The following is a 23938-nucleotide window of genomic DNA, read 5'->3' on the forward strand; positions in this document are numbered from 1 at the left end:
TAAAGTCAGTTCTTTGTTTCAAAATATGTGGTTTAAATTTAGTGTTGGTGTTGCAAGCTAAATTTTTGTTGGCTATTTTATTCCAAAACATGTTGTTTAAATTTAGTTGCTACTGATTTAAATTTAGTTTTGGTGTTGCAAGCTAAATTTTTGTTGGCTATTTTATTTCAAACATGTGGTTTAAATTTAGTTGCTACTTAATACAATTTTTATACTACTTTTACATACTTTTGCCTTTCATGGGAAAATTTATGGGCTCTTTCTTTGTTGAAAATACTTGCATGTTGCTCGTATGAAAGTATAATTAAAAAATACCTTCAAGTTCAGTTCTTTGTGTTGGCAGCGACATAATTTCTAATGCATGTAACTTATGTGCAATTTTAGAAGCATATTTGTTTAAATCCCAAATGATTTGAGTATACTAACTCTAATGCATGTAACTTATGTGCAATTTTAGAATCATATTTGTTTAAACCCCAAATGATTTGAGTATAGCCCTTTCCTGACCTGTTCTGCCAAAATTTTGCAGACATAGTGGGTTGCTTTTGTGGGTTTGGCCAGGTTGAGGTAGTCGGGGCTGGTTTCAAAAAGAGGAATATAAGAATTTTCACTGATTAGTAAGTAACAATTGCCCGTTATAATTTTGAACATATTCCGCTTATTCATTCTGCCATATTTTACTCCACTGCTATTGTTTTAGTCTATCACTAGCACTGTTACCTTATGGGGAAAGCTAGGCGAGGTGTTTGACCCCACGTTATACATTGGAGATGCTGCGCCCTATGTTATTATTGTGACCTCTGTTACCATGAAGACCTTTCAACGTCAGGGCTCGCCTCCTTAATTTAAAAAAAATACATATTTGGTTTGTAGGCAAAACCAGTACTTGTGTTTGTATGATATTGACGCCTAATAATATTCTCCAGGTGCTCTGACTTTTGCGTCTACTAGCGCTAGCAAGATTTATGTGAACCTAGATGTTGACCACGTCTCTTCTATACGAGAAAGGTTCTCTGCTTTGCCTCCAAAAATTGTCACTATCGAAAGCCCCAGTTCTGCCAGGTTCTCGACTTTGCTTTTATTTACTCCAAGTAGCAAACATTATTTTATTGAAAACCATGATTTTCTTAAAATATTATGTGTTGGGGAGGTGTAATGCATGCTGCCATATATTAAAACATACCTTTATCAAGCTTTTCTAATTTTAAAACTCTGCTTGCTGAGAACATATGCCTTTAGTAGATTAGGATTCTGCACATTTTTTGTGCTAATTTGTTTATAAAATATAAGGTTTATATTTATTATTGTTGTTTTCTATTGTGGGAAAAACTAGGAGTTTCTATCTTTGTTGAGAAAAGTTGTATCTTACTCATGGCTCTAGATTATTGCAAAATTATACTTTTCGCCGCCTGTTTGTTTCCAAGCAATTGGTTAAAGTTTAGTGCTATTTTCATGCAAAAAATTGCACCCTCTATTTTTGTGAAGAAAAGTTGCATTTTGGTGTTTTAGAATGCTGTAAGTAAATAGTTATGCCAGGCTACCTCTGCAATTAAAAAATTGGCTCCAAATTATTGCGAAGCTATACTTTCCGGTTCCTGTATGTTTGTAAACATTTGGTTAAAATTTAGTGCTGCTTTCATGCAAAAAACTTGTGACCTCTATCTTTGTGGAGAAATGTTGCATTTTGTTGTTTTAAAAAGGTATAAATAGATATATATATTCCAGACTCCCTCCTGAGGAAGCTATGTTTGTTGATCGAATGACTGTGGAGGCACTGGTGAGCGCTACTTGTGCTGGCGAGCTGAAGGTAAATAACAGTACCCATATGTGACCTAAAAAATGTCCGCGTACACCACAAAAAAAATTACCCCAAGTTTGTGATATAACTCCCCCTATGTTATGGCAGGTTGATGTTGTGACTTTAAAGGCTGCCATCAATAATCGCTTCAAATGGTATTATGTGTCATGCAAGGAATGTGTGAAGAAAGCCACACTTCGTGATGGGGTTTTTGTCTGCAATTCTTGCAACAAACCAGTTGACCTCCCTCTGGCCATGTAAGCGACCTGTGTACCTCCACTCACTCATGCGCCCGGTCCTGACCTATTGTTTTACTAAGCCATATTTTTTACCTCTCCATTTTCTTATAGGTTTTGCATTAATGTTCAAGTGGAGGATGGCACAGGAACTACAACTGTTGTTTTGCTCAATTCTACTGCTGAGCGTTTGCTGGACACCTCAGCCTGGAAACTAATGAACAAAATGCCAGCTGGAGATGATTCGGTTCCCCCCGAGCTGCAGGTGCTTTTGGGTAAGGAATATGTGTACAAGCTGAAGTTGAACAAGTATAATTTGGTTGACGGCCTGCAAGATTATGGGGTGTCAGCAATTTTCACCCCTGTGGAAGAGCTGGAAACGACTTATGAAAGGAAGACTAAAAAACTTGTGCAAGTAAGTGATCTCCATGTTTACCTTCCTGCTTCAACCAATATGCCAATCGATATGACCATCTTCCTGTGTTTTCTCATTATCCTTTCCTACAGGTTGCTCCCAGTCCGGTGGGACCTTTGACTACCAGTGTTCCGGAGACCAGCAACGCCCGTAAGAGAAAGTTATCCCCTGTTGCCGAAGCTGTCAAAACTGTCGCGGGCAGAACCCCTTAGATCAAACCCCGCCATGCTAGTTGCAGAGAGCTGAAATTTTTAAAAAAACACTGCTTACAGATTTGCAAAAATAGCCTCTATCAGTGAAATTTATTTCTATAATAAATTAAATATTCTGAAGCTCTGCAGTCAAACAATTGATAAATATGGTTGCTTTGAACCTTTTGCTTTTTATTTGTTTTTTGATTTAAAGGCTTCCCGCACAGTTGTCTTGGTAATTTTTAGGACTGCATTTTATGTATTCAGGTTTCTGCCCATGCTCAGGCCAAGGCAATGGCCACTATACCATTATCATGTCAATACAGTGATCTTTAGATGTACTATGGGGGGTTGTGAGAATATTAGGCATCTTCTTATGAGAAACAAATGCGGACATGGTTGCATAAGAAGAATAGTGAAACTTCAGATCAACTTAAATTAAAGGGAGATCTTATAAAATTTTATGTCTTGTGATTGGCCCAGTTCTTGTAGTTTCCTACCCTAAGCCGTGTTCAATGGTTAACAGATAGCTTTAAAATTTATAACAAAAACTTAATCCCAATCATGAGTAGCGATTATTGTAGCTGTCATGAGAAAAACGATATATCTCATTTGTATTTATCGCATTATTGCCTGCCTTTTAAAGATATTGGAATTGTCTGTGAAATGTAGTGATTATTTGTCTGGCTCCAAGTACAGAGATGACTTCTAGCGAGCAAGTCAAATTTGTCAATATTTCTTCTGGTGATGCTTTCAACTTGTCCAAAATAGCATCTTAAGACCAATTACCAGGCTCCAACTTAGAGCTGTCAAGTTCAATACCCGGCACTTCAAAATAGAACTCCTGTGGTTCTTGACAACATTGTCTGTTCTTTCTAGCAAAAGTATACCTATAGGCTTGATTTAAAAAATCCAGGGCTACCTGATGAGGTGTGATGCAGAGGCTACAAATATATCATTTAAGCATGATGCTATGTCGTAAGCTTGCCTCTAAAACAAACACAATTTTAAATTACTATACATTTAAGCTGGCAATAAAATGGGAAACAAAATTTTTTTGCCTAAAAAAGGCTACAATAACTTGATACACAATCCTAACTAATTGGACATGTAAGACTTTTGTAAATAATTTTATTTTGCCTAAAGAATAATAAAAATCAAATTATTTAAAAAATAACTTAAACTAGCTTTCCTAAGAAAAAATTAAACTATTCTTTCGTAGACAATTTAGATAATAAGTAATTTTAAAAAATTAAATCATTTTAAAAATAACTTAAACTCTTCTTGCATAGACATATTAGATGATAAGTAACTTTAAAAAATAATGTGCAATGTAAGATACACTTTTAGCTAATTCAAAACTAGCTTAGTTGGCCAAAATTTTAACATATTATCTATGAAATATGTAAAAGGATAAATTTCTGAAATAAGACTTGATTGCCCTTCACCTTTTTTATTTGAGATAACTTACAAATTTGGGATGAAAGACAAAAAATAATATAATAATCAATTAAATATTAATCCTATGTTAAATATGCATATATTAATAATAGTACATAAAGAAAAATGTATAGTACCAGACACTTAGGCTAACAATAAAAGGAGTGAAAACATGAAAACCTATAGGATAAGAAAATAGCATGCCAGGGACTTAGTCTAGCAATAAAAGGAGGGGTTATTAAAAAAATATAGATCAACAAACTAGCACAACAGTTACAAAGAGATGTTTGATTTTTTTAAGAAAAAAATTATATTAGAAGGACTTATAAAAAAATTACTAAACTGATATATTTAGATTTTGAGGTTAAATTTACCAGCTTGCTTCAAATGCAAAAAAAAAAGGATAATCCCCCTGGTAGCTTGATTCAATTACCAGCTTGATCAACAAACATAGTGTTTGTAAAATCAATATTTCTCAAAAAGAATATTAAGTATGATCCAAAAAAAAAAGTCTTTAACATAAATTTTTTAAAGGTGAGTAGCAAATAATATTTTGTATCAATGTATATGCCTCTTTTCACTTTTTTTATTCTCACGAACGTATAAGCCTTTTCCGAACAAATCATATTATTATTATTATTCAAATTAAGGGCTATACATATAATTTTTGTTTAAAAAAATATTCTTTTCCTAGGAGTCACACTTAAACCAGGCAATTTATTTTCTTACCAGTTTCTGTAAGTAACTGTGGACTGTTACCCTCCCTCTTTTGAGTTCCACTGCCGCACCGTTTGTTCAACAAAATATTTTGTGATGTAGTTCTGCATCTTTTGGTGGCAAATAAAATAGAGGAGCCAATGGACCAATTTCTTCCGGCTAACAAGGATAATTGTCCTTTAGGAGCTGTATCCTGGAAGAATACATGTTTTTAGCAATGGTTGTGTTCACTTGCGCGACATGAAAGGACTCTAAAAATCTGGCTTAAACGCCAAATGATAGCTTCCTGTAATAGCGAGAGCATTTACTCTCATATGATCAGGAGAAAAATTGCCAAGCAAGCAAGAATGAGGAGAAAGGTTGTAATACTGAGTTGTACATGATATACACAATGCAATTCTTTTCAAACTGTGAGAAGATTTTATATTTCACATTGCAGCACGCGAGCATCAAATGCAAGGGTGGATCAAACATGCTAAAACTTAAATCTATGTATAAATTAAACCCCGTTGGATTGCCTTAAAAAAAGAAGAACATTACTCACGGACTGTGATTATCAAGATGAACTATTAACATAAAAGGAAAAAATATGCCAGAGTCTCTAAACTAACATTTAGGTAATTACACAGAAATTAAACTAATACAAAAAGATACACTAATTACATGTAGAACTCGTAGTCCTCATTCCAAATCCAAGGTCATAATTTATATTTTACAAAAAAATCGATTTTATAAATAGTTAATACTCACCAACATAGTAAGCACAAATAAAAGATAATAACATTCTTACATCATTCAACAACTCCCATATATGTCTTTATTTCATTTTTAGATCTGCAAGTACATTGTCATCATATACTCTCTCTAAAGCCAACCAAAATGCAAAGTAATAAGGTGAACTAAATGAACTTGTTATTCTGTCTTTAGCATTGGCATAGAAATTTTATATTGCATGATAAAGTCCTTTAGATTAAAAATGAAAACCAAAAAATGTTAGACTACAATAGAAAAGAATCTTGAATACTAAAGAACAAAACTATCATAATAGAAATCGTAGTACCTTTTGGTGCCAAAAAACAAAGAGAAAATATAAATCATGATACTGTTTTAAAATAAGGAGATACATATCTAAACAACAATAATTTCCCTATTGAGACAAGGAAGTGGAGAAGATTGCATAAAGTTGAGAAGATTGTTGCAATTATAGACATGAAATAGTTGAAGTTTGCAAGTTGATATGCCTTGTAATAAATTGGCAACTAAGGTATATGCATGTCGAAAGCCACTACATGAACATGATAAAACTTGGACGCAAAAGAAAACACGAAAAATGAATAATAAAATGAATAGCCTGTCATGCCACACACCTTAGATTTCAGTCATTTTCTATCTTTTTTTTCAAGGATTATAATTTTTACCTCTGTTAGGCGCAAACAACCTTTTTGCTTCTCGGCATCAAGCACAATTACATATATATCGGCAAATATCACACAATATAAATCAACACAAATATAAAAATTTATCAGGTTTAAGAGAAGTAATATTTAACATCTTAATACTTTTGAACCTTTAGTACCAACAAGTGATTTTGGTAGCCTTGAGTACAGCAGAGATGTCTGTAACGGTTTAGTTATACATAAAATTGTATTATCAAAACTTTAATCAAGCCATAAAAACTTAAAAGGTTAATGGTATGTGTGCAAAATGTGTATTATTATAAATCCAAACCTTAGAGTAACCAAAGTCACAGATTTTAAGGCGAGGAGCTGGATACTTTTTTAATCTATAAAGCACAAAAAAAAAATTAAAAAAAATTAGTTTTGCAGAGTGCAGGGCAGCCTTCAAAACTACACATGTATTAAAAGTTTAAATAAAATCCAAACAAAGATGTTATAAACCACAATGTTGAAGTTAGTGTGGTTTCAATTCATAAATATTGAATATGGAAAATGATAATGTAGTTAGATATCTTTAATTAATACAATATATAACTAAAAGGTCAAAATCAGTCAACTCTGGAATTGTGTTTGCATTTGAATCTGCATTTTGTTTTTGTTGTCACATGTATTTTATCAGATCAGGGTAGTAACACCGATTAGGTAAAGGTTAATTTCATGGTTGAAATAATAAATTACTGGAAGAAAATAACTATATAACCATAGCTTTGAACATGATGCATTTTGATCCCATTCCTAAAGTTATTTCAAGACCCTTGACTTTCGAGTTATAAATAAGGGAAAGGAAAGACAGGTCTCCCACTACTCCTCAAAGTAAGCCAAACCAATATTTGTTTATAGAGCGGACATTATTATTAAATACCAACATCAAACCCAGCTAAAACTATATTCAAGAAAATTTCGAATGACAGGTCTATAATAATACAAGTTTTCTTTAGGAATGTAATTAAAAAAGGCAAATTACTATATTCACAATGACTTGCATTAAACAATACATATATACAACACTAAATGAGAGCTCCAATCAAGGTTTGTAAAGATATAAGAAGTCATGAAAGTAACTTTGATATTTCAGTAAACTCGAGATAGCATGTAAAATAAAGGGTAAATTAAGTCAGCAACAGTATAATGAACACAAACCATGTCTCTACAGCGTGCGCCAAAAATGATATATTTTGCTATATTGCAATCAATGTACTCTCTCGAGAACAACTTAAAGCTGTAGATTGCAAAAATATATTTAGCATTAGCAAAATGGCAAATCTTCAAATAAAACCAGATAAATAGAAAATTGATAAATTTTTAATTTAATAGGGATACCCGAATTATATGTTGGGGATACTGAAATATATGCTGATAATTCGTAATATATCCGAAATAAGTTAAAGGAATACTCTAAACATCTGCTCATTTCCACACATATGACAATATAACATAGCGGTTTTAGATTTACAGCCTGAAGTATAATCTGAAAAGAGATGTTCAGAGAAAGATCAGAATAATTTTTGCAAACTAAGCAATATAAAATTTGAAGCACCAACTTCCGTCTATATTCAGTCTCAAATGTCTAGAATGAGATGCCAGTGCTGTCCAATATTAGAGAATCACATGTGCATAATTTTAAAGGCAAGGTCAATCTAATTTTTGACAACGAACTTGGCGCTGGTGTGTGTTGCAGAACACCATCTATCTTGTTGTGGCTTCTACCTCAAGCTCAGACATGGTAAAGTGGTCGGCTGAGCATCCAAAATTAAAGCTGTTAGTATTTTGAAGGTTATGTTGGGTGTTAAGTTTGAATCATAATAACTATACTTCAGTAAAAAAATGTAGCAGAGATATATGTGTATCAAATATGAAAAGCAAAAGGGGTTGATGTCATACCGGTATCGCGCATGGGGGCCTGAATGTTGGTGAATACTTCCTTGTAAACAATATTTTTGATAAGAGTCTAGTCCTTCATTTCACTGTCAACATTAACTATGACCAGGCCTTGTAGTTCCGTTACCCTTGATAAGGCCACATATACCTGTCCATGTGTGAATACCTGACTTGGAAGATACAGGCCTACACATTTCAAAGACTGTCCTTGACTTTTATTGATCGTCATCGCGAAACACAGGGCAATTGGTAGCTGACGCCAATTAAGTTTGAATGGCCACTTTGATTCTTTGGGTGACATAATGATATGTGGGATAGTAACATTCTGTCCTGCCTTTTTTCCAGTAATGATGTCGCCTCGAATTGACCATTTCCTAAACGCGTAACTATTAACCGCGTGCCGTTACAAAGGCCTCCCGATCGATTTAAATTTCTAAGCAACATAACCGGGGTTCCCTCTTTACGCTGTATATCATGATTAGGGACGCCACTGAATCTTAAACTGTTCAAAAATTCTGATGGGTATAACAAATCATCATGATCAATGTTAATGCTCTCCCTGTAAACACTATCTGAGCTAAGATATGTCCTTCCTTCTCATGGTATCATGTTCATTAAAAAGTCATTCAGTTCATGAACCGTTTCATTTTTTGGTGTTAATATAACACGTTCTTTTAGGTATGCAGGATCCTTATAATTTTCCAACAATGAAGGGTAGACCTCGCTAACAATGTCTTCCATTGGATTCTCGCTTGTTGTTCTGCATAACTCATGAGGTATTCTTATCATTTCTTGTCCTACAGTGTCATACAAAGAACTATCCCCAATTTGTAATAGCCATCTATCAAATGATGTTATTCTTTCAGCTTCTATTTCATCAACCCCATCCTTACGGAGCCGCATATTTTGTTTCAGCTCGTAAATTTTGAAGTGATCCCATAGGTAGGAGGAATTAAGTGAGGCATCAATAATATCAACACGTTCACCTTGCGGGATAACAGGTAGTATCTGGCGGAAGTCGCCACCGCATACAACTGTAAGGCCTCCAAAGGGTTCAGAACTACTGTTCTCATATCGTGTGCTTAGTATATCTCTCAAGGTCTTGTCTAGAGCTTCAAAACAATATTTGTGTGTCATTGGTGCCTCATCCTAGATAATGAGTGAAGTTCTTTGCAGCAATTCAGCCAATTGTGTACCATGTTTTATCTCGCAGGTAGATTCTGGTGTGACATCCAATGGAATGTGAAATCGGGAGTGCGCCGTTCGACCATTGGGTAATAACAATGAAGCTAATCCAGAGGTTGCAACTGGAAGGACTATCATTGATTCTGATCTTAATTTTGAAGCAATTACATTCCAAAAGAATGTTTTCCCTGTGCCACCATGACCACTGATGAAGAACAATTTACCTTCATCATGCTGAATAGAGCGTACAATTGCATCATATGCAATTCTTTGAAAATGATTTAAAGCATTAAGAGATTTTTCATGGAAGATCTTCTAAGCAACCCGATCATAATCCAATTCCTCATTTAGTAATCTATTTCCAAATTCTCGGGTGAGGGATGAATCAAGTTGCGGCATTTCATCGATTTCTTTTAGGCTTTTTCCTAATTTTTGCATGAGGCCTTCAATTTCAAGTAGTGCGTATGCTTCAATATGTTCTTTTGTTAGTTGGAGGTTAGGGACTTGAAACCTTTTCCGTTGCAAGTGAAGCATATCTTCTGAGAGTATTTGAGAATGAGTTTTCCAGAGTTCTGGTATATTGGAAACCTGGCAAAAGATGAGGATTGTGACAAAGAGATTGCGTAATTCATTCCCTGTTGCCCAAACAGAAGCCTCAGATAAGCAATCCACACATTCTTTATCATCATCAAGTAATCCCAAAGCATAACATGCAGCTTTGAATGTCGGATATGTTACCCCATTCACCATTCTTATACACTCAAATGAGGTGCTCCCTTTTACAAAATTAAGGAGCATACGCATGTAGAAGCGCTCTCCACTTGCTGGATGTGCAAAGTAGATTCTGCCAACGGCCTTTCCCTTTTTCCTCCTGGTCCATATTTTCTCCTTAGAATTCCAAACCCAGTTCTTGGGAAACTCCGCATAAGTTAGATTACGTGCATCTTCATTCCTCTTATTTGTCTCTAACCATTCTGTGAATTTAGTCTTTTCTATTCCAGGTATATTGAGCACATTCTCAATGCATCTATTTTCCTCAAATATAACAGTATGCTCACCAGGCAGGTGAAAATGCAGCCGTTCAACTGATGGATATCTGTAGTTGATGCTAAACTGAAAGATCCTCCAGCAAGCCTCACATGCGGATATGTGCCTGTAATCAACAGTTGTGTTTCTTTTTTATATATCAATTAGTGAGGGGAATCATGAAGTTGGGTGAAAGTATCAAGAGGTGGTTTGAAACCAGAAGGACTGATTGACTTACTCAAAATTGCTATATTGAGAGTAATAATGTTATTATTATTTAGTTTATGTTCTTTCTTCCCGGTATTCTGCACTCTAAATTGACATTACAAGTAGAAGCAAAGTTCTTGAATTCCCGCCCTAAAATGCTGCAAATTTCTAAAAGTAAGCACAATGAATGTCCCTCAGTCTCCTCAGCACAACAAATTAATGATTTAAGTTTCATGTACGAAAGTAAACAAAGGAAGGGGCATACTGCTATGCCTTTGGAAGCATAAGGAAGTATTTAAATACCCATGTATCAACTTTGACTAAATAATGGCAATAATATTTTCTGAAACTGTGTAATGTATAATGTTTTTTGATGTTTACTATTTCAAATTATCAATTTAATTTTTGTACCAGCCTACTGGTTTTGTGGAACACATAAAACCCTAAAAAGTAGTTCTATAATGTTAATAACCAAACACCTCCCCACCAATTTTTTAGTTATTCTTGATACAAGGTTGCATAATCAGCGGAAACTCTCTCCACAAAACATATTTACAAAAAATTATGGCATGAAATTTTAAAATGTAAAAAGTCTATTAAATCTTTGGCTAAAGGCCAAAATATATGTGCAACTAAATTAAATTAATTTTTAAGATGAATTCTGAATTATACCAAAGGGCAACTTCAAACTTTATATTAGGTTAACCATAAAAAAATAAAACAAAAAAAACAGCCTGACAAAAAAACACAGACGTGGCAAGTGCAAGTTTCAGAAGGAATTTTGTTTGTTTACCAAAGAGTACATACCTGCAGTCAAGATATGATCTAATTTCATCCCTTTCCTCGGTGGTCTCAATCACTGCAGTTGCTCTATCCGGCCCTTTATAAATATATTTGAATAAATATTTTATCGATCTTGCACTATTGCAGAGTTCCACATTAATATGAGCATTTGATTATTTTGTTAAAAGAATTTGAGCTTTTCTTGCCCCTCAGTCCGGATTGCGATGAGTTCAGCGAATCAGGACTAAGGTGGTTGTCCTTAGCAGGAGTTAAGCTTTTTCTTGCCCCCCAGTCCGGAGTGCGCTGAGTTCAGCGAATCAGGACTGAGGTAGTTGTCCTTAGCAGGAGTTGAGCTTTTCTAGCCCCCAGTCCGGAGTGCGGTGAGTTCAGCGAATCAGGACTAAGGTGGTTGTCCTTAGCAGGAGTTGAGCTTTTCCTTGCCCCACAGTCCGGATTGAGCTGAGTTCGGAGAATCGGGACTAAGGTGGTTGTCCTTGTCAAGAGTTGAGCTTTTCTTACCCCTCAGTCCGGATTGCGATGAGTTCGGCGAATCTGGACTAAGGTGGTTGTCCTTGTCAGGAGTTGAGCTTTTCTTGCCCCCAGTCCAGATAGAGCTGAGTTCGGCGAATCAGGACTAAGGTGGTTGTCCTTGTCAGGAGTTGAGCTTTTCTTGCCCCCCCAGTCCGGATTGCGATGAGTTCAGCGAATCAGGACTAAGGTGGTTGTCCTTAGCAGGAGTTGAGCTTTTCCTTGCCCCCCAGTCCGGATTGAGCTGAGTTTGGAGAATCAGGACTAAGGTGGTTGTCCTTGTCAGGAGTTGAGCTTTTCTTGCCCCTCAGTCCGGATTGCGATGAGTTCGGCGAATCTCGACTAAGGTGGTTATCCTTGTCAGGAGTTGAGCTTTTCTTGCCCCCCCAGTCCGGATAGAACTGAGTTCGGCGAAATCAGGACTAAAGTGGTTGTCCTTGTCAGGAATTGAGCTTTTCTTGCCCCCAAGTCCGGATTGAGCTGAGCGAAGGGGTTCGGACTTGGAAGTCGAAACGGTTTTGGGGAGTTTCCCCCCAATTATTTGAATTATTACAGCTGTTATAGATGTGGAGAGACGTGCCGTAATTATGATAAGCATTAAACACCGTGTGCGATGAGCGATCAGGATTGTGCCACGTGGCGTGTGGCCTTTGAGTTTTACCACGCCTATAATAGGAGTCCCTGTCTGCTTTTTTAATTTTTACTGATTCTCTGATTTTCTCCTCTTCTTCTCTTTTTTCTCTAGAGCTTTTCCGGTGTTCGTCGTAGAGGTTCGAAGTTCACGGCTGCTGTTCGAGTTTTATCAATCTCTCTGTAATCTCTAATTTGTAAGCTTCCTTCTTTATTTTCTTGTTTTTCTTCTTTGCATTTGTGTCGATTATGTTTTGCTTTTAAGGGTTATGCTTTTGTCGATTTGGTTTGGTTATTTTGTTTTGTTTTGTTTATGTTTGATATGTTTTTGTGTATATCTGTATGTATATAGTTTTTTGGCATATTTTAGTGTTTGATTTTGGTTTGTAAGTGTTTCTGGAATTTGGGTTTTTTGTTGGGGTCCGGACTTGTTTACCTAGTCCGGATTAATAGGCTAGGTTTTGGAGTTTGTAATCGGTTGTTGATTTTGTGTTGTTGTGATATCTGAGTTCGGAGTGATAGGCTAGGGTTGTTTGTTTGGCTTATGGGGTTTCCAGTCCGGAGTGACTGTTTAGTTTGGTATTTTGGATTGGGGCTCCGGACTGTTCACTTTTAACTTGTTATAAAATTGAATCATAGGGTAGTCCGGACCATGTAGCTTTCAAGATAAATAAACTGTAGGATTTTAGACTAACCTTTGCCACTTGTTTTAGATTTATGGTCCAGACTAAAGCTCTTGCCAAGGCATATATAACTTGCTATCCGGGGCCGTCTAGTTCGGATTCTGAGTCTTCTGCTGATTCTGAATGAGTTGAGATGGGGAAGAAGGCTTCTTCTTCGGATTCTGAGGCCGTAACGAAGCTCTCGGTTGCTAAGATCTCTTCCAGAAAGGTAACTTGCAGTCCGGAGGGACTTTGGGTGGAGAATTTGGGATATTTTGTTAGTAAAAGTGAGGAGATTGAAGATAGCTTCTATTATAGGAGTATTAGATCCGGGTACGCTAGGCAGCCTAATGCAGGTCCGGGGCCTTACGATAGGGAAGCTTTTGATAGGAAGTTTACTGATAGCATAGTAGCTAAGGAGCACTATGAACTCAAGGATGAGTATGCTGGCTTAGATTATGCTGCTCAGGATTCTGCGGTCTGGGCTGCTTTTCAGTTGGATCGCCGGATTGAGTGGAGGTGGCCGACTCCGGATGAAAGGATTTATCACAGACCAGCTGATGGGTTTGTTCCGGTATGGCTGGAGCATCTTCGGTCTGGATGGAACCCGCACTGGCACTTGTTTCTCAAGCACTTGTGCAAGTATGTATATAAGGTTTCTCCAATGCAGATAACGCCCAACGGTATAAAATGGATGACTTGGTTTATTGCCACATGCAATAAGTTTAAGGTTCAGCCCACCTTTAAACTATGGCATCATATATTTCATTTGGTCCGTTCCAGCCAGTTTCCCCTGTATGAGCTTCGTTTCCGGGCTCCGGAGTGTGGGTACGGGGGTTCCTACGGACTTGTAATTCAGCAGTCTTCGTTGAAGTACTGGAACTGAGAGCTGATCATGCTCCGAGGCTTGGATTTGTACTATCTTCCTCATTTTGCTTCGGAGGGAGTCCGGACTCGGTTTCGTAGGGAAGTACTCCGGGGCGAAGCTATCTGGCTGATGTTTGCTTTCTGCGAATGCTTGGATTTTCAGATGACTCGCGATACTTTTATGATTCATAGGACCATGAATAGGCTAGGCTGTAAGTAGTATTTTCTTGTTTCCGGACTACTTATATTTCTTATTGTCCGGACTTGTTATCTGCTTCCTTTTGCTATGATTGTTTATTGTTTTTGACTTATGTTTTTTGTTCCGTTGTAGGTTTGCCTCACTACAATCCGGACATGTCGTCTTCCGCGTATAGTGATGCGTTGAAAGGTCTGGGCAAGGCTTTCAAGCTACCCAAGAAGAATGCTGCTGTTGGGTCCGGATCTAACGCCTCAGTGGAAGAGGGATCCCAGAGCAATGCGGTTCCAAATCCAGAGCCTGAAGTTCTTGTGAGTCCTCCTGGTCCGGAGCTGGATGCCGAAGTGGAAACTGGAGATGATTTTGCAAATCTGGAGGACCTTGGTCCTATAGGCGAGGCTCCGGGTGGAGATTATGGGAGGAGGAGGAAGAGGCTGCGCACCCTTGGAAGTAAGCCTCCCCGGGCCGAAAACTTTGAAGCTGGTTCTGGGTCCGGGGCTGGTAAGGGAAAGAATATTGGAGAAGAGAGTCCGGATGGAGGTGGTCCGGGGCTGGAGGAAGAAGTAGCTCACTTCATGGCTGGGATTCCTACTCAAACAGAGTGGAGAAGGATGAATGAGTCCGGATTCGATGCGACTATGAAGGAGTGTTCCCGGCTCTGGGGTCAGGTACTTCTGTCTTCTCTTATTTCTTGTGTTGATTTGCCTTAGAATGTTTTTCTAAGTTTCTCTGTTTTTTGCAGCTTGGTGGGTATATGGCCGGTTCAGCCTCTCTTGCATATAATGAGCTCAAAGGCTTCCGGACTGCTGTTACTGATAAAGATGCTGAGATTAGCTAGCTCCGGGATTAGATAATTGTGAAAGATAATTCTCTGTTCGGACTGAACAAGCACCTGAATAAAGTAACCCTCCGGGCGGAAAATGCTGAAAAGGAGGTTTCTGATTTGAAATCTGAGTTAGCTGAGCTCCGGAGACAGATGTCCGCTGTGCGTCCGGAGTCTGAAGTTATAGATGAGTTTAAGAGATCCGAGGAGTACGATAGAGCTCTTGCCAATGCTGGTGCTCCGGAGATAGCTCGGTGCTGGTTGATTGCTGAAAGGCATATCAAGACCAATCCGGAGGCCGATTGGGATAGCTTCGTCTCTGAGTTTATTAAGGCCAAGGAAGATATTGAGCTTGGACTAGGGGAACCGGAGCCATTCGACGGGCCCTTTCCCAGCTTCCTTCCTTCCAGTGCTCCCGATTCTTGACTTCTTTGATTTATAACTTTGCTGCTGATTTGATACTTGATAAATTTGGTTTTTGTAATATGTACTTTGCTCCGGGCTCGATTGAGTCCGGCGAATCTCTAATATTTGCTTTCCTTGCTGTTATTTTACTCTGTGTTTGTAGTTTGTTTTTGCCTTAGAATATTTTTCCAAGTAAAATTTATTGTACTGGTCCTGACTAACTTCTTGTCTGGACTAGTAGTTAGCTTTGTTACTTAGAAATTTTTTCCAAATAAAAATGGTTTCACTAGTCCAGAATTGTAGAATATTCGGACTAGTGGTTTCCTTTAGTTGGAAAATTAATTCTAAGTAATCGTGGTTGCTCTAGTCTTGACTAATATATTGTCCGGACTAGTGGTTGCTTTTAGTTAGAAAATTAATTCTAAGTTAAAATTGTTGCTCTAGTCCTGACTAATAGCTTGTCCGGACTAGTGGTTGCTTTTAGTTAGAAAATTAATTCTAAGTAAAAATTATTGCTCTAGTCCTGACTAATAGCTTGTCCGGACTAGTGGTTGCTTTTAGTTAGAAGATTAATTCTAAGTAAAAATTGTTGCTCTAGTCCTGACTAATAGCTTGTCCGGACTAGCTGTTGCTTTTAGTTAGAAGATTAATTCTAAGTAAAAATTGTTGCTCTAGTCCTGACTAATAGCTTGTCCGGACTAGTGGTTGCTTTTAGTTAGAAAATTAATTCTAAGTAAAATTGGTTGCTCTAGTCCTGACTAATAGGTTGTCCGGACTAGTGTTTTGCTTTTGAAATATATGTAAAAGAAAAAAGCTTTTCATTAATGATTCATACAAGATAGAAGGAGAAACAGATTGGTTGCTTGCCATATTGGCTACAAGTTTTTTCGTTTCTTTATTTGCTTTCCTACTGGTGGAATTTCCTTAGCCTTAGCCCATGCCAAATGTTTGGGACTTCTGAGCCATCCATGTTCAGGAGCTTGTAGGTTCCTGGCCTGAGGCCTTCTTTGATCTTGTATGGTCCTTCCCATTTGGGCATTAGCTTTCCAGTGTTTGTGGGATCTGATGCTTCATTGTCTCGAAGAACTAAGTCTCCAACTTGGAAGTTTTTGACTCTTGACTTCTTACTGAAGTGCTCTCTTGTTTTCTCCTTGTATTTTTCCATCCTTTCCACAGCTTGGTCCCGGACCTCATCAATTAGCTCTACGTTTGTTCTGAGTCGTTCTTCATTTGCTTCTTCTTCAAAGTTTATTACTCTGTGAGAAAGAGAGCCCACTTCAATAGGAAGCATTGCTTCTGTTCTGTAAGCTAGTTTGAATGGAGTTTCTCCGGTGCTTGTCCTTGGGCTTGTCCTGTAGGACCAAAGTACACTTGGTAGTTCTTCTGGCCACTTGCTTTTGCTTACTTTGAGTCTTTTCTCGATGCCTCGGAGCAGGATTCTGTTGGTTACTTCTACTTGGCCATTTCCTTGGGGATATGCCACTGATGATTTCTTGTGCTTGATCCCGCGCTCTTGGAGATAGGACTCGAAATCTGTTCCAATGAATTGGGGCCCATTATCTGATACTAGGACTCGCGGTACCCGAACCTCATCAAAATGTTGTCCATAAACTTTATGCAGTCTTGCTGATTGATTTTCCTCATTGCTTTCGCTTCAACCCATTTTGTCATGTAATCAATAGAGACTAGTAGGTACCTGAGGTCTCCTTTTACTCGAGGGAAGGGTCCCATAATGTTAATTCCCCAAACAGCGAAGGGGATAAGTGACAGGACTGAGGATGGTAGGACTGTGCTTATCCGGGAGACATTGCTGAAGAACTGGCATTCCTTGCACTTTTTGACGAATTCTATTGCATCCTGATGGATGGTTGGCCAGTAGTAGCCTTGTCTTATAATCTTATGAGCTAAGGCTTTTGCAGACATGTGGTCTCCGCATATCCCTTCATGCACTTCTGCCAAACAGTACTTTGCTTCTTCTGGGCCAATGCATTTCAGGATAGGAGATGAGAAGGTCCTGCGGTAGAGTACTCCTTCTTCGAGGAAGAACTTGGCTGCTTTTGCTTTCAATCTTTGAGCTTTTCTTTTGTCTTCTGGGAGCTCCCCTTTGTTCAAATAGTTTATGAAGGGAGTCATCCAATTTTGAGTGCTTTCTATCTCAAAGACCTCTCCAGATTCGATAGATGGTTTGTGGAGTTCTTCGAAGTAGACTGAGCAGTCCAGATCTGATGAACTCCAGACTAATTTGGATAGGATATCTGCTTCTTCATTTTCTTCTTGGCATATCTGAAGGACTTGGTGGCTTGGAATTGAAGCTAAGTAGCTCTGAACTAGTGCTTGGTACTTCGCCAGAGTAGGGTCCTTTGCTATGTATTCTCCATTTGTTTGCTTGACCACTATCTGGGAGTCGCTGTATATTTTTAAGTCCTGGACCCTTAGAGTCCGGGAGAGCTTTAGTCCTGCGATTAATGCCTCATATTCTGCTTGATTGTTTGTTGCTGGGAAGTTGAAAGATATAGATGTTTGAATCTTGAATCCTTCTGGGCTCTTGAGTATGAGTCTGGCTCCTGACCTCTCGCTTATTGAAGAACCATCTACCTTTAAGGTCCAGGCTCCCCGACTTGTATCATTTTTTGGGTCCTGGTCCATGTCCATTGGTTCTGGGTCTTCTTCTGGGAAGTTGCATTCGATTATGAAATTTGCAAGAGCTTGAGCTTTGATTGCAGTCCTGGGAATGAAGCTTAGGTTGAACTGGCTCAATTCCACAGCCCAATTGACAAGTCTTCCCGAGATATCTGGCTTGTGGATTATTTTCCTTAGTGGTTGATTTGTCACTACTCTGATTTCCCTCCCTTGGAAGTAGTGCCTGAGTTTTCTTGAAGTTGTGACTAAGGCAAAGGCAAACTTCTCCAATCTTGGGTATCTTGTTTCTGCATCTTTTAAGACTTGGCTTACATAGTAGACTGGTTGTTGTGTTCCATTCTCCTCTCTGATTAGGGCAGCTCCTACGACTTGAGCTCCTGCTGACAAGTATAAGTAGAGAGGCTCTCCAGGCTGAGCTTTGTTAGGACTGGTGGCTGAGAGAGGTAGGACTTGATTTCTTCAAATGCTTTTTGAAAGTCCTGACTCCAGTTTACCTCTTTCTTGTTGGTTGCTCCTTTGAGTAAATCAAAGAATGGTAGGCGCACCTTTCTGCTAGCTTTGAGACAAATCTCCTGAGTGCTGCTAGGGATCCTGCTAGTTTCTGCACATCTTTTTGGGTCCTGGGAGCTTTCATCTCCTAGATTGCTTTTATCTTCTCTGGATTGGCTTCTATGCCTCTGTTGCTGATCATGAATCCTAAGAACTTGCATGCTCCTACTCCGAAGGTGCATTTCTCCGGATTTAGCTTGAGTTGGTTTTTCCTTAGATTGTCAAAGTACTCCTTGAGGTCTTCCACATGCCCTGGTACAGTTGTTGATTTGGAAATCATGTCATCGACATAGCACTCCAAGTTTCTCCCAATCTGGGACTTGAATATCTTGTTCATTGCTCTTTGGTAAGTGGATCATGCGCTGGTAAGCCCGAAGGGTAGCATCACATAAGTGTAGACTGCTCTGTGGGTTATGAATGCTGTCTTCAGGATGTCCCTTGGGTTCATCTTTATCTGGTTGTATCCGGAGAAGGCATCCATGAAGCTGAGCATAATGTGTCCGGAGGTGGCATCTATCAGTTGATCAATGTTTGGAAGAGGATACGGGTCCTTCGGTCATACGTCATTCAGGTCAGTGTAGTCCACACACATTCTCCATTTGTCATTGGCCTTCTTAACCATGACCACATTAGCTAGACACTACGGATATTTGATTTCTTTGATGATTCCTGCTTTGAGTAGCTTTTCTACTTCTTCGTCAATGGCTCTTTACCTCTCCGGAGCAAAGTTTCTTCTCTTCTATTTTACTGGTTTCCTGTTGGGGTTGACATCCAAGCTGTGCATTGCTATGGACTCATGTAGTCCTGGCATGTCCCTTGGACTCCAGGCAAAAACATCTCTGTACTCCCGGAGCAGGGATACTAATCTCTCCTTGAAGGATTCCTCGAGTCCTGAGCCAACTTTCACTTTTTTGCTAGAATTGCTTTCACCTACCTGGACTTCTTCTGTTTTAACTACAGCTTCAATTTTTGCTTGTTCTTTGTTTGAAATCATTTGATAAATCCGGGCTTCAGAGTTCTTCTTCAGATAGATGTTTGCTTGTTCAAGTTCTTTGTTTGCTTTCATGGTAGGACTAGGTTGGTCTAGGACTTGATTTTTCTTGTCCAGTACCATGACTTGGTTGCTTGCCAGTTCTTCTGGACTTGTTTTGTTTGCTTCTTCCCGTGTCCGGGGTCGGTGCTTCTTAATGCTTTGTTGTTTACGAAGGACTATAGCCTTCCTTTTGTTATCTTGATGTGTCTCTTCCATAACTAATCCCTGGTTGTAGCATGTTTCAGCAACTCCATAATCTCCTTTAATCTCCCTGACTCCTGTCGGGGTTGGGAATTTGATCTTGAGATGGGAGATTGAAGTTATTGCTTGCATCATGGTTACAGCTGATCTGCCAATGATTCCGTTGTATGAAGAATGAGCATTGATCACATAAAATTTGATGACATGAGTCACTTGGTTAGGAGCAGAACCGAAAATGACTGGTAGGTATAAAGTTCCTTGGATCGGGACTAAGTTATGGCCGAAACCATAGAGTGGGTCCTTCCAGCACTCATTTAAGCGGATGCTTCCTAACTGCATTCTATCCACTGTGTGCTTGAAGAGGATATTTACCGAGGAGCCATTTTCTATGAGCATTCTTCTTACTTCATTATCAAAAATATCTAGAGTGACAACCAAAGCTGTATTGTGATGAGGGTTGACTCCTTCGTAGTCCTTGCTGCTGATGGATATCACCAGGTCTGGGAGTGATTGGATTGAGAGCACTTCTTCGCCGAAGTTCGGGCTCCGGGGTGGGGAGTAGGATCCGCCTAGGACCACATTGACTACATTCTTTCCTTTCTTCTGCGCTTCCCCTCTGCTGTTGTCCCAAACTAAGTACTTGTTCATGTTCCCCTTCTTCACTTGGTCCTCAATGAAGTACTTGAGTGATAAGCAATTCTCGGTCTTGTGGTCATGAGTCTCGTGATAATCACACTGCCTATTGTAGGGCCTGCTCTCCGGAGGAGTTTGCATTGGCTTCGGAGGATAATAGAACGGCTTGTCTTTTACCTCTTTCAAGATTTCCTCCCGGGTCATGTTGAGAGGAGTCCAGTCCGACTCCTGCTTTGGCTCCCGGGTTTGCTTCACGGGTCCTGGGTCGCTGTTCGACTCCTGTTTAGGACCAAGTCTTTGGAAAACCGGGTTGGCTTGTCTTTCTTGGCTTTGGTTGTTTTGCTTGAATTTCTTCTCCTGATGGTAACCCCCTTTCGGTCGATCATCAGTGTTTTTACTCTTGAACCCCCCATTCCGGGTCATCCTCATTGCCTGGAGCACATCTGTTTCCTTAATAAATCTGGCAGCCATTGAGTAAGCTTCTGCCAGGCTTTGCGGCTCCTTATTGATTAGCTCCACTATATATCTCTCATTGTGCTCTGGATCCAAGTTTCTTCTGAAAATGCTTAAAGCTTCCCTCTCATCTAAACTTGAAACTTTATTGATTGCTTCCTGGAACCGGCGCATGTATGCAGAAAGGGACTCATTGTCATGCTGCCGGATTGTCTCCAGGTGACACATGTGTATTTCGTGCGTTTTGTTTGCCCGAAATCTCCGAAGGAAGGAGGCTCGAAATTCCTTCCAGGAGTGGATGCTGCGGGAGGGGATTCTACTGAACCATCTTGGGGCCCCCCCTTAAGAGTTGAAGCGAAGAACCTTGATTTCATCAAGTCATTGTAGTATTATATCTGCGCTATCTGCTCAAAGTAGTTCAAGTGCTCCTCTGGGTCCCCTAGTACATCGAATGAGTCGAAGTTGTAATGCTTCAAGTTCCGCTGCCGGGGGATAGATTCCAGGGAGTGGCTGAATGGAGTTAATGTTTCCCCCACCTCTACTCCTGAGTCTCTGTCCATCTTTCTCTGCAATTCATAGATCATGTCTTTGAGGTCCTTCTGACCCTCTTCTTCTTCGTCATAAGAAATCAGTTTCGGAGTAGGATCTCTTTGCTTAGCAGCTTCTGCTTCTTTCTTGCTTTGATCTTTTTTGCTTTTCATCCCTTTGGCCCCAATTCGGTCGAACACAGACCTCTTTAATTTCTAGGAGTCCCCGGACTCCTCCGGTTCCTCCTCTAGTTCGGCTTCTTCTTGGAGCCGGGTCTGCTCCTGCCTATATAGTCTGATTGCTTCCGCTAGTTCATCGCTTGTAAGGTTTGCCATGTGTTCTTCAGCTACCGGGACATTGGTGTACTTGTACTGATTGAGCTCTATGAGGGTCCTGGCATCCCTGGTGTTTACAATTCTCTCCACTACAGGAGTATGTAGTGGCTGCTCCTGGAATGTTTCTCTCTCGGCTCCCGGGTCGAGGGCCTGGGAGTGGTCCGGCTCCTGGACCTGAGTACTAGCAGATGGTCTTCCAGAGGTATTCTTTCCTGGTCTTGCCATTTCTCAACAATACCAACAACAAATAACAATAATATGCCATAGAGAATATCGATCTAAGGTTGCTTCCTGGGAGCAGTTCAAATGATTTTATGGGACTATTCAACGATGAAGTACAACGCGAATGCTATACTCAAAGTAGAGTAATAACGATTAAAACTAACGATAGCACATACATACGTGACTTAACTAAACAAAATGGGCTCACACAAACGTGGCCTAAAATAACAAGCACACACAAACGTGGCTGAAATAAACAATATTCTTACTTATGGAAAAGGTTGGTTGCTTGGGGTTCTTACAAGTTTGAATACATGGACTCTTTGAAGAGTTTGTTGATGAAGGTGAATCCAAGGGCACCGAGACCCAAGGATGGAGAGCCCCTCCTTCTAGCGCCAAATGATAACTCCTGGTGGCGGGGTTGCTCCTTCGACGGCGTCCTGGATCCTTCTCCGCTGTAGAGTTGTAGCTGTGGTTGGGTTCCTACAAAACAACACCGGAAGGGGGGTTGGAGTCCCGCGGCGCCTCCGGCGTGAGAGTAAGAACTGGCTTTTCGGGAAGATGGAGATGAATATGAATGTAAGGTGGCTGTGTGTGTATATGAGTGTGAAAAAATGATTAACCCCAAAACCTCACCTTCTTGGGCTATTTATAGCCCAAGGAGAGAGTTTGGGGTTGGTACCTTTGAATCGTAGCCACTGGTTCTGGGAGCGGAGGACACCTGGCGGGAGTGCATGCTTTACACGTGTCAGTACGGGACTGGCCGAGAAATGTTTTGAGGATCCTCTGACACGTGCCTTGATTATTCCCATGATTGATGCGTGACAGTTACTCCCATCATGTGCTTGGGCCAGCATCTCACGTGCTGGGATTACTCAAGGTTGGGGTCGCGGGACTGGACTAGTCAGGACTGGTAGTGTTAGGACTAGACTGAGTTGGGAGACCAGGACTAGTCCTCCCAGGAGCTGTATGGAGTTAGGAGTTTGGGGCCAGTCCTTCTAGGAGCCGTATGGAGTTTGGAGTCCAGGAGCTATATGTACTATCAGATTGTATGAGTAAGTATGTTTCTATCTTGCAACATATATATTTATCGAAATAATTATCTGATTTTCTGAACTATCTTCTGCAGGTAGGATCCCGGGTCCACTGTTGGAGATTTTTATAGGCACTCAAAGAGAGTTCTAAATTGTGCATTTAAGCCAACAAGGCCATTTCAAATTGTAACATATGGGGAGGACTTTTTACTAAATTTTCGTGAAGGGCCGACATCCAAATCCATGCTCTATTTTATGCTCCTGCATGCTGCCACGTCTTATGCCTCTTAAATCTCTCAGGATACTCTTAATTCAAGGGGTAAATTCGATTTACCAAGTGTTTTTTCAATCTTCTAAATAAATGGAACAGAAGGTGAGACACGTGGTAACTTCGAAGAATTTTTTCTCGTAGTCCCGAGATATCTTCATTTTCAGTACCGTCATATGTTACTTCTGGACCCGAAAATGATCTATAATGAGTATTTATTTTTTAATGACCATGTATGTAAGCAAATTACTGAAAATTCCTGGTTTCTATTATTTTACAAGGATTAGGCGCCTGGAACATGATATTCAACTATATTGACATTTCCATAAAATTTAAATTTAAGTCAAAAAGGGATGGTTAGCTGCATAGCTTCATTTGAGAAGTTGGTAGGTATATGTGCGAATAAAGATGTCACTTTTGGAGGAGGCTGTTATTGATAATTTGTCGGAGTTCTGTAGGATTCTTGGAGCAACAAGCATTCGGGAACTATGAATATTGTTGCTACTTGTTGAGAATTTTGGAGATAATGAGGCCAGAAACTTATTGATAAAGAAACAAGATCTCGAGGTTGATGAAATCTTTTTTTAAGAATTTATTT

The 23938-nt window shown here is 39.4% G+C and overlaps 3 protein-coding genes across 4 annotated transcripts; 1 reads left to right on the forward strand and 2 right to left on the reverse strand.

Annotated features, from left to right (window-relative positions):
• Positions 1-242: 242 nt before the first annotated feature.
• LOC141710937 (uncharacterized) lies at positions 243-2970 on the forward strand. 2 transcript variants are annotated; one of them, XM_074513426.1, is made up of 8 exons: positions 243-363; positions 530-617; positions 701-824; positions 927-1062; positions 1726-1807; positions 1907-2055; positions 2149-2449; positions 2542-2970. In XM_074513426.1, the coding sequence occupies exons 3-8, from the start codon at positions 809-811 to the stop codon at positions 2659-2661; spliced, it is 804 nt and encodes a 267-aa protein (XP_074369527.1). In that variant the 5' UTR covers positions 243-363; positions 530-617; positions 701-808; the 3' UTR covers positions 2662-2970. The 2 variants fall into 2 exon arrangements, with proteins under 2 accessions (XP_074369527.1, XP_074369526.1); XM_074513425.1 differs by having other exon boundaries at positions 253-617.
• Positions 2971-8729: 5759 nt separating this feature from the next.
• On the reverse strand, positions 8730-9269 carry LOC141714746 (uncharacterized). Its single transcript, XM_074518247.1, has one exon. The coding sequence runs from the start codon at positions 9267-9269 to the stop codon at positions 8730-8732; it is 540 nt and encodes a 179-aa protein (XP_074374348.1).
• A 12-nt stretch (positions 9270-9281) lies between these two features.
• LOC141714747 (uncharacterized) lies at positions 9282-10785 on the reverse strand. The gene is made up of 3 exons (XM_074518248.1): positions 10655-10785; positions 9642-10470; positions 9282-9551 (listed from the first exon to the last, which is right to left on the reverse strand). The coding sequence occupies exons 1-3, from the start codon at positions 10783-10785 to the stop codon at positions 9282-9284; spliced, it is 1230 nt and encodes a 409-aa protein (XP_074374349.1).
• Between the last annotated feature and the right edge of the window lie 13153 nt (positions 10786-23938).

This window comes from Apium graveolens, chromosome 3 (assembly GCF_009905375.1).
Source record: "Apium graveolens cultivar Ventura chromosome 3, ASM990537v1, whole genome shotgun sequence".
Taxonomy (NCBI): Eukaryota; Viridiplantae; Streptophyta; class Magnoliopsida; order Apiales; family Apiaceae; genus Apium; species Apium graveolens.

Coding starts and splice junctions, on each gene's coding strand:
- LOC141710937 (XM_074513426.1), top strand. Junction 1,808..1,906: donor CTTGTGCTGGCGAGCTGAAG/GTAAATAACAGT, acceptor ATGTTATGGCAG/GTTGATGTTGTGACTTTAAA. Junction 2,450..2,541: donor AGACTAAAAAACTTGTGCAA/GTAAGTGATCTC, acceptor CCTTTCCTACAG/GTTGCTCCCAGTCCGGTGGG.
- LOC141714746 (XM_074518247.1), bottom strand. CDS start 9,269: ATGACACACAAATATTGTTTTGAAGCTCTAGACAAGACCTTGAGAGAT.
- LOC141714747 (XM_074518248.1), bottom strand. CDS start 10,785: ATGAAACTTAAATCATTAATTTGTTGTGCTGAGGAGACTGAGGGACAT. Junction 10,471..10,654: donor ACTTGTAATGTCAATTTAGA/GTGCAGAATACC, acceptor TGTTGATTACAG/GCACATATCCGCATGTGAGG. Junction 9,552..9,641: donor AGGAATTGGATTATGATCGG/GTTGCTTAGAAG, acceptor CGCTCTATTCAG/CATGATGAAGGTAAATTGTT.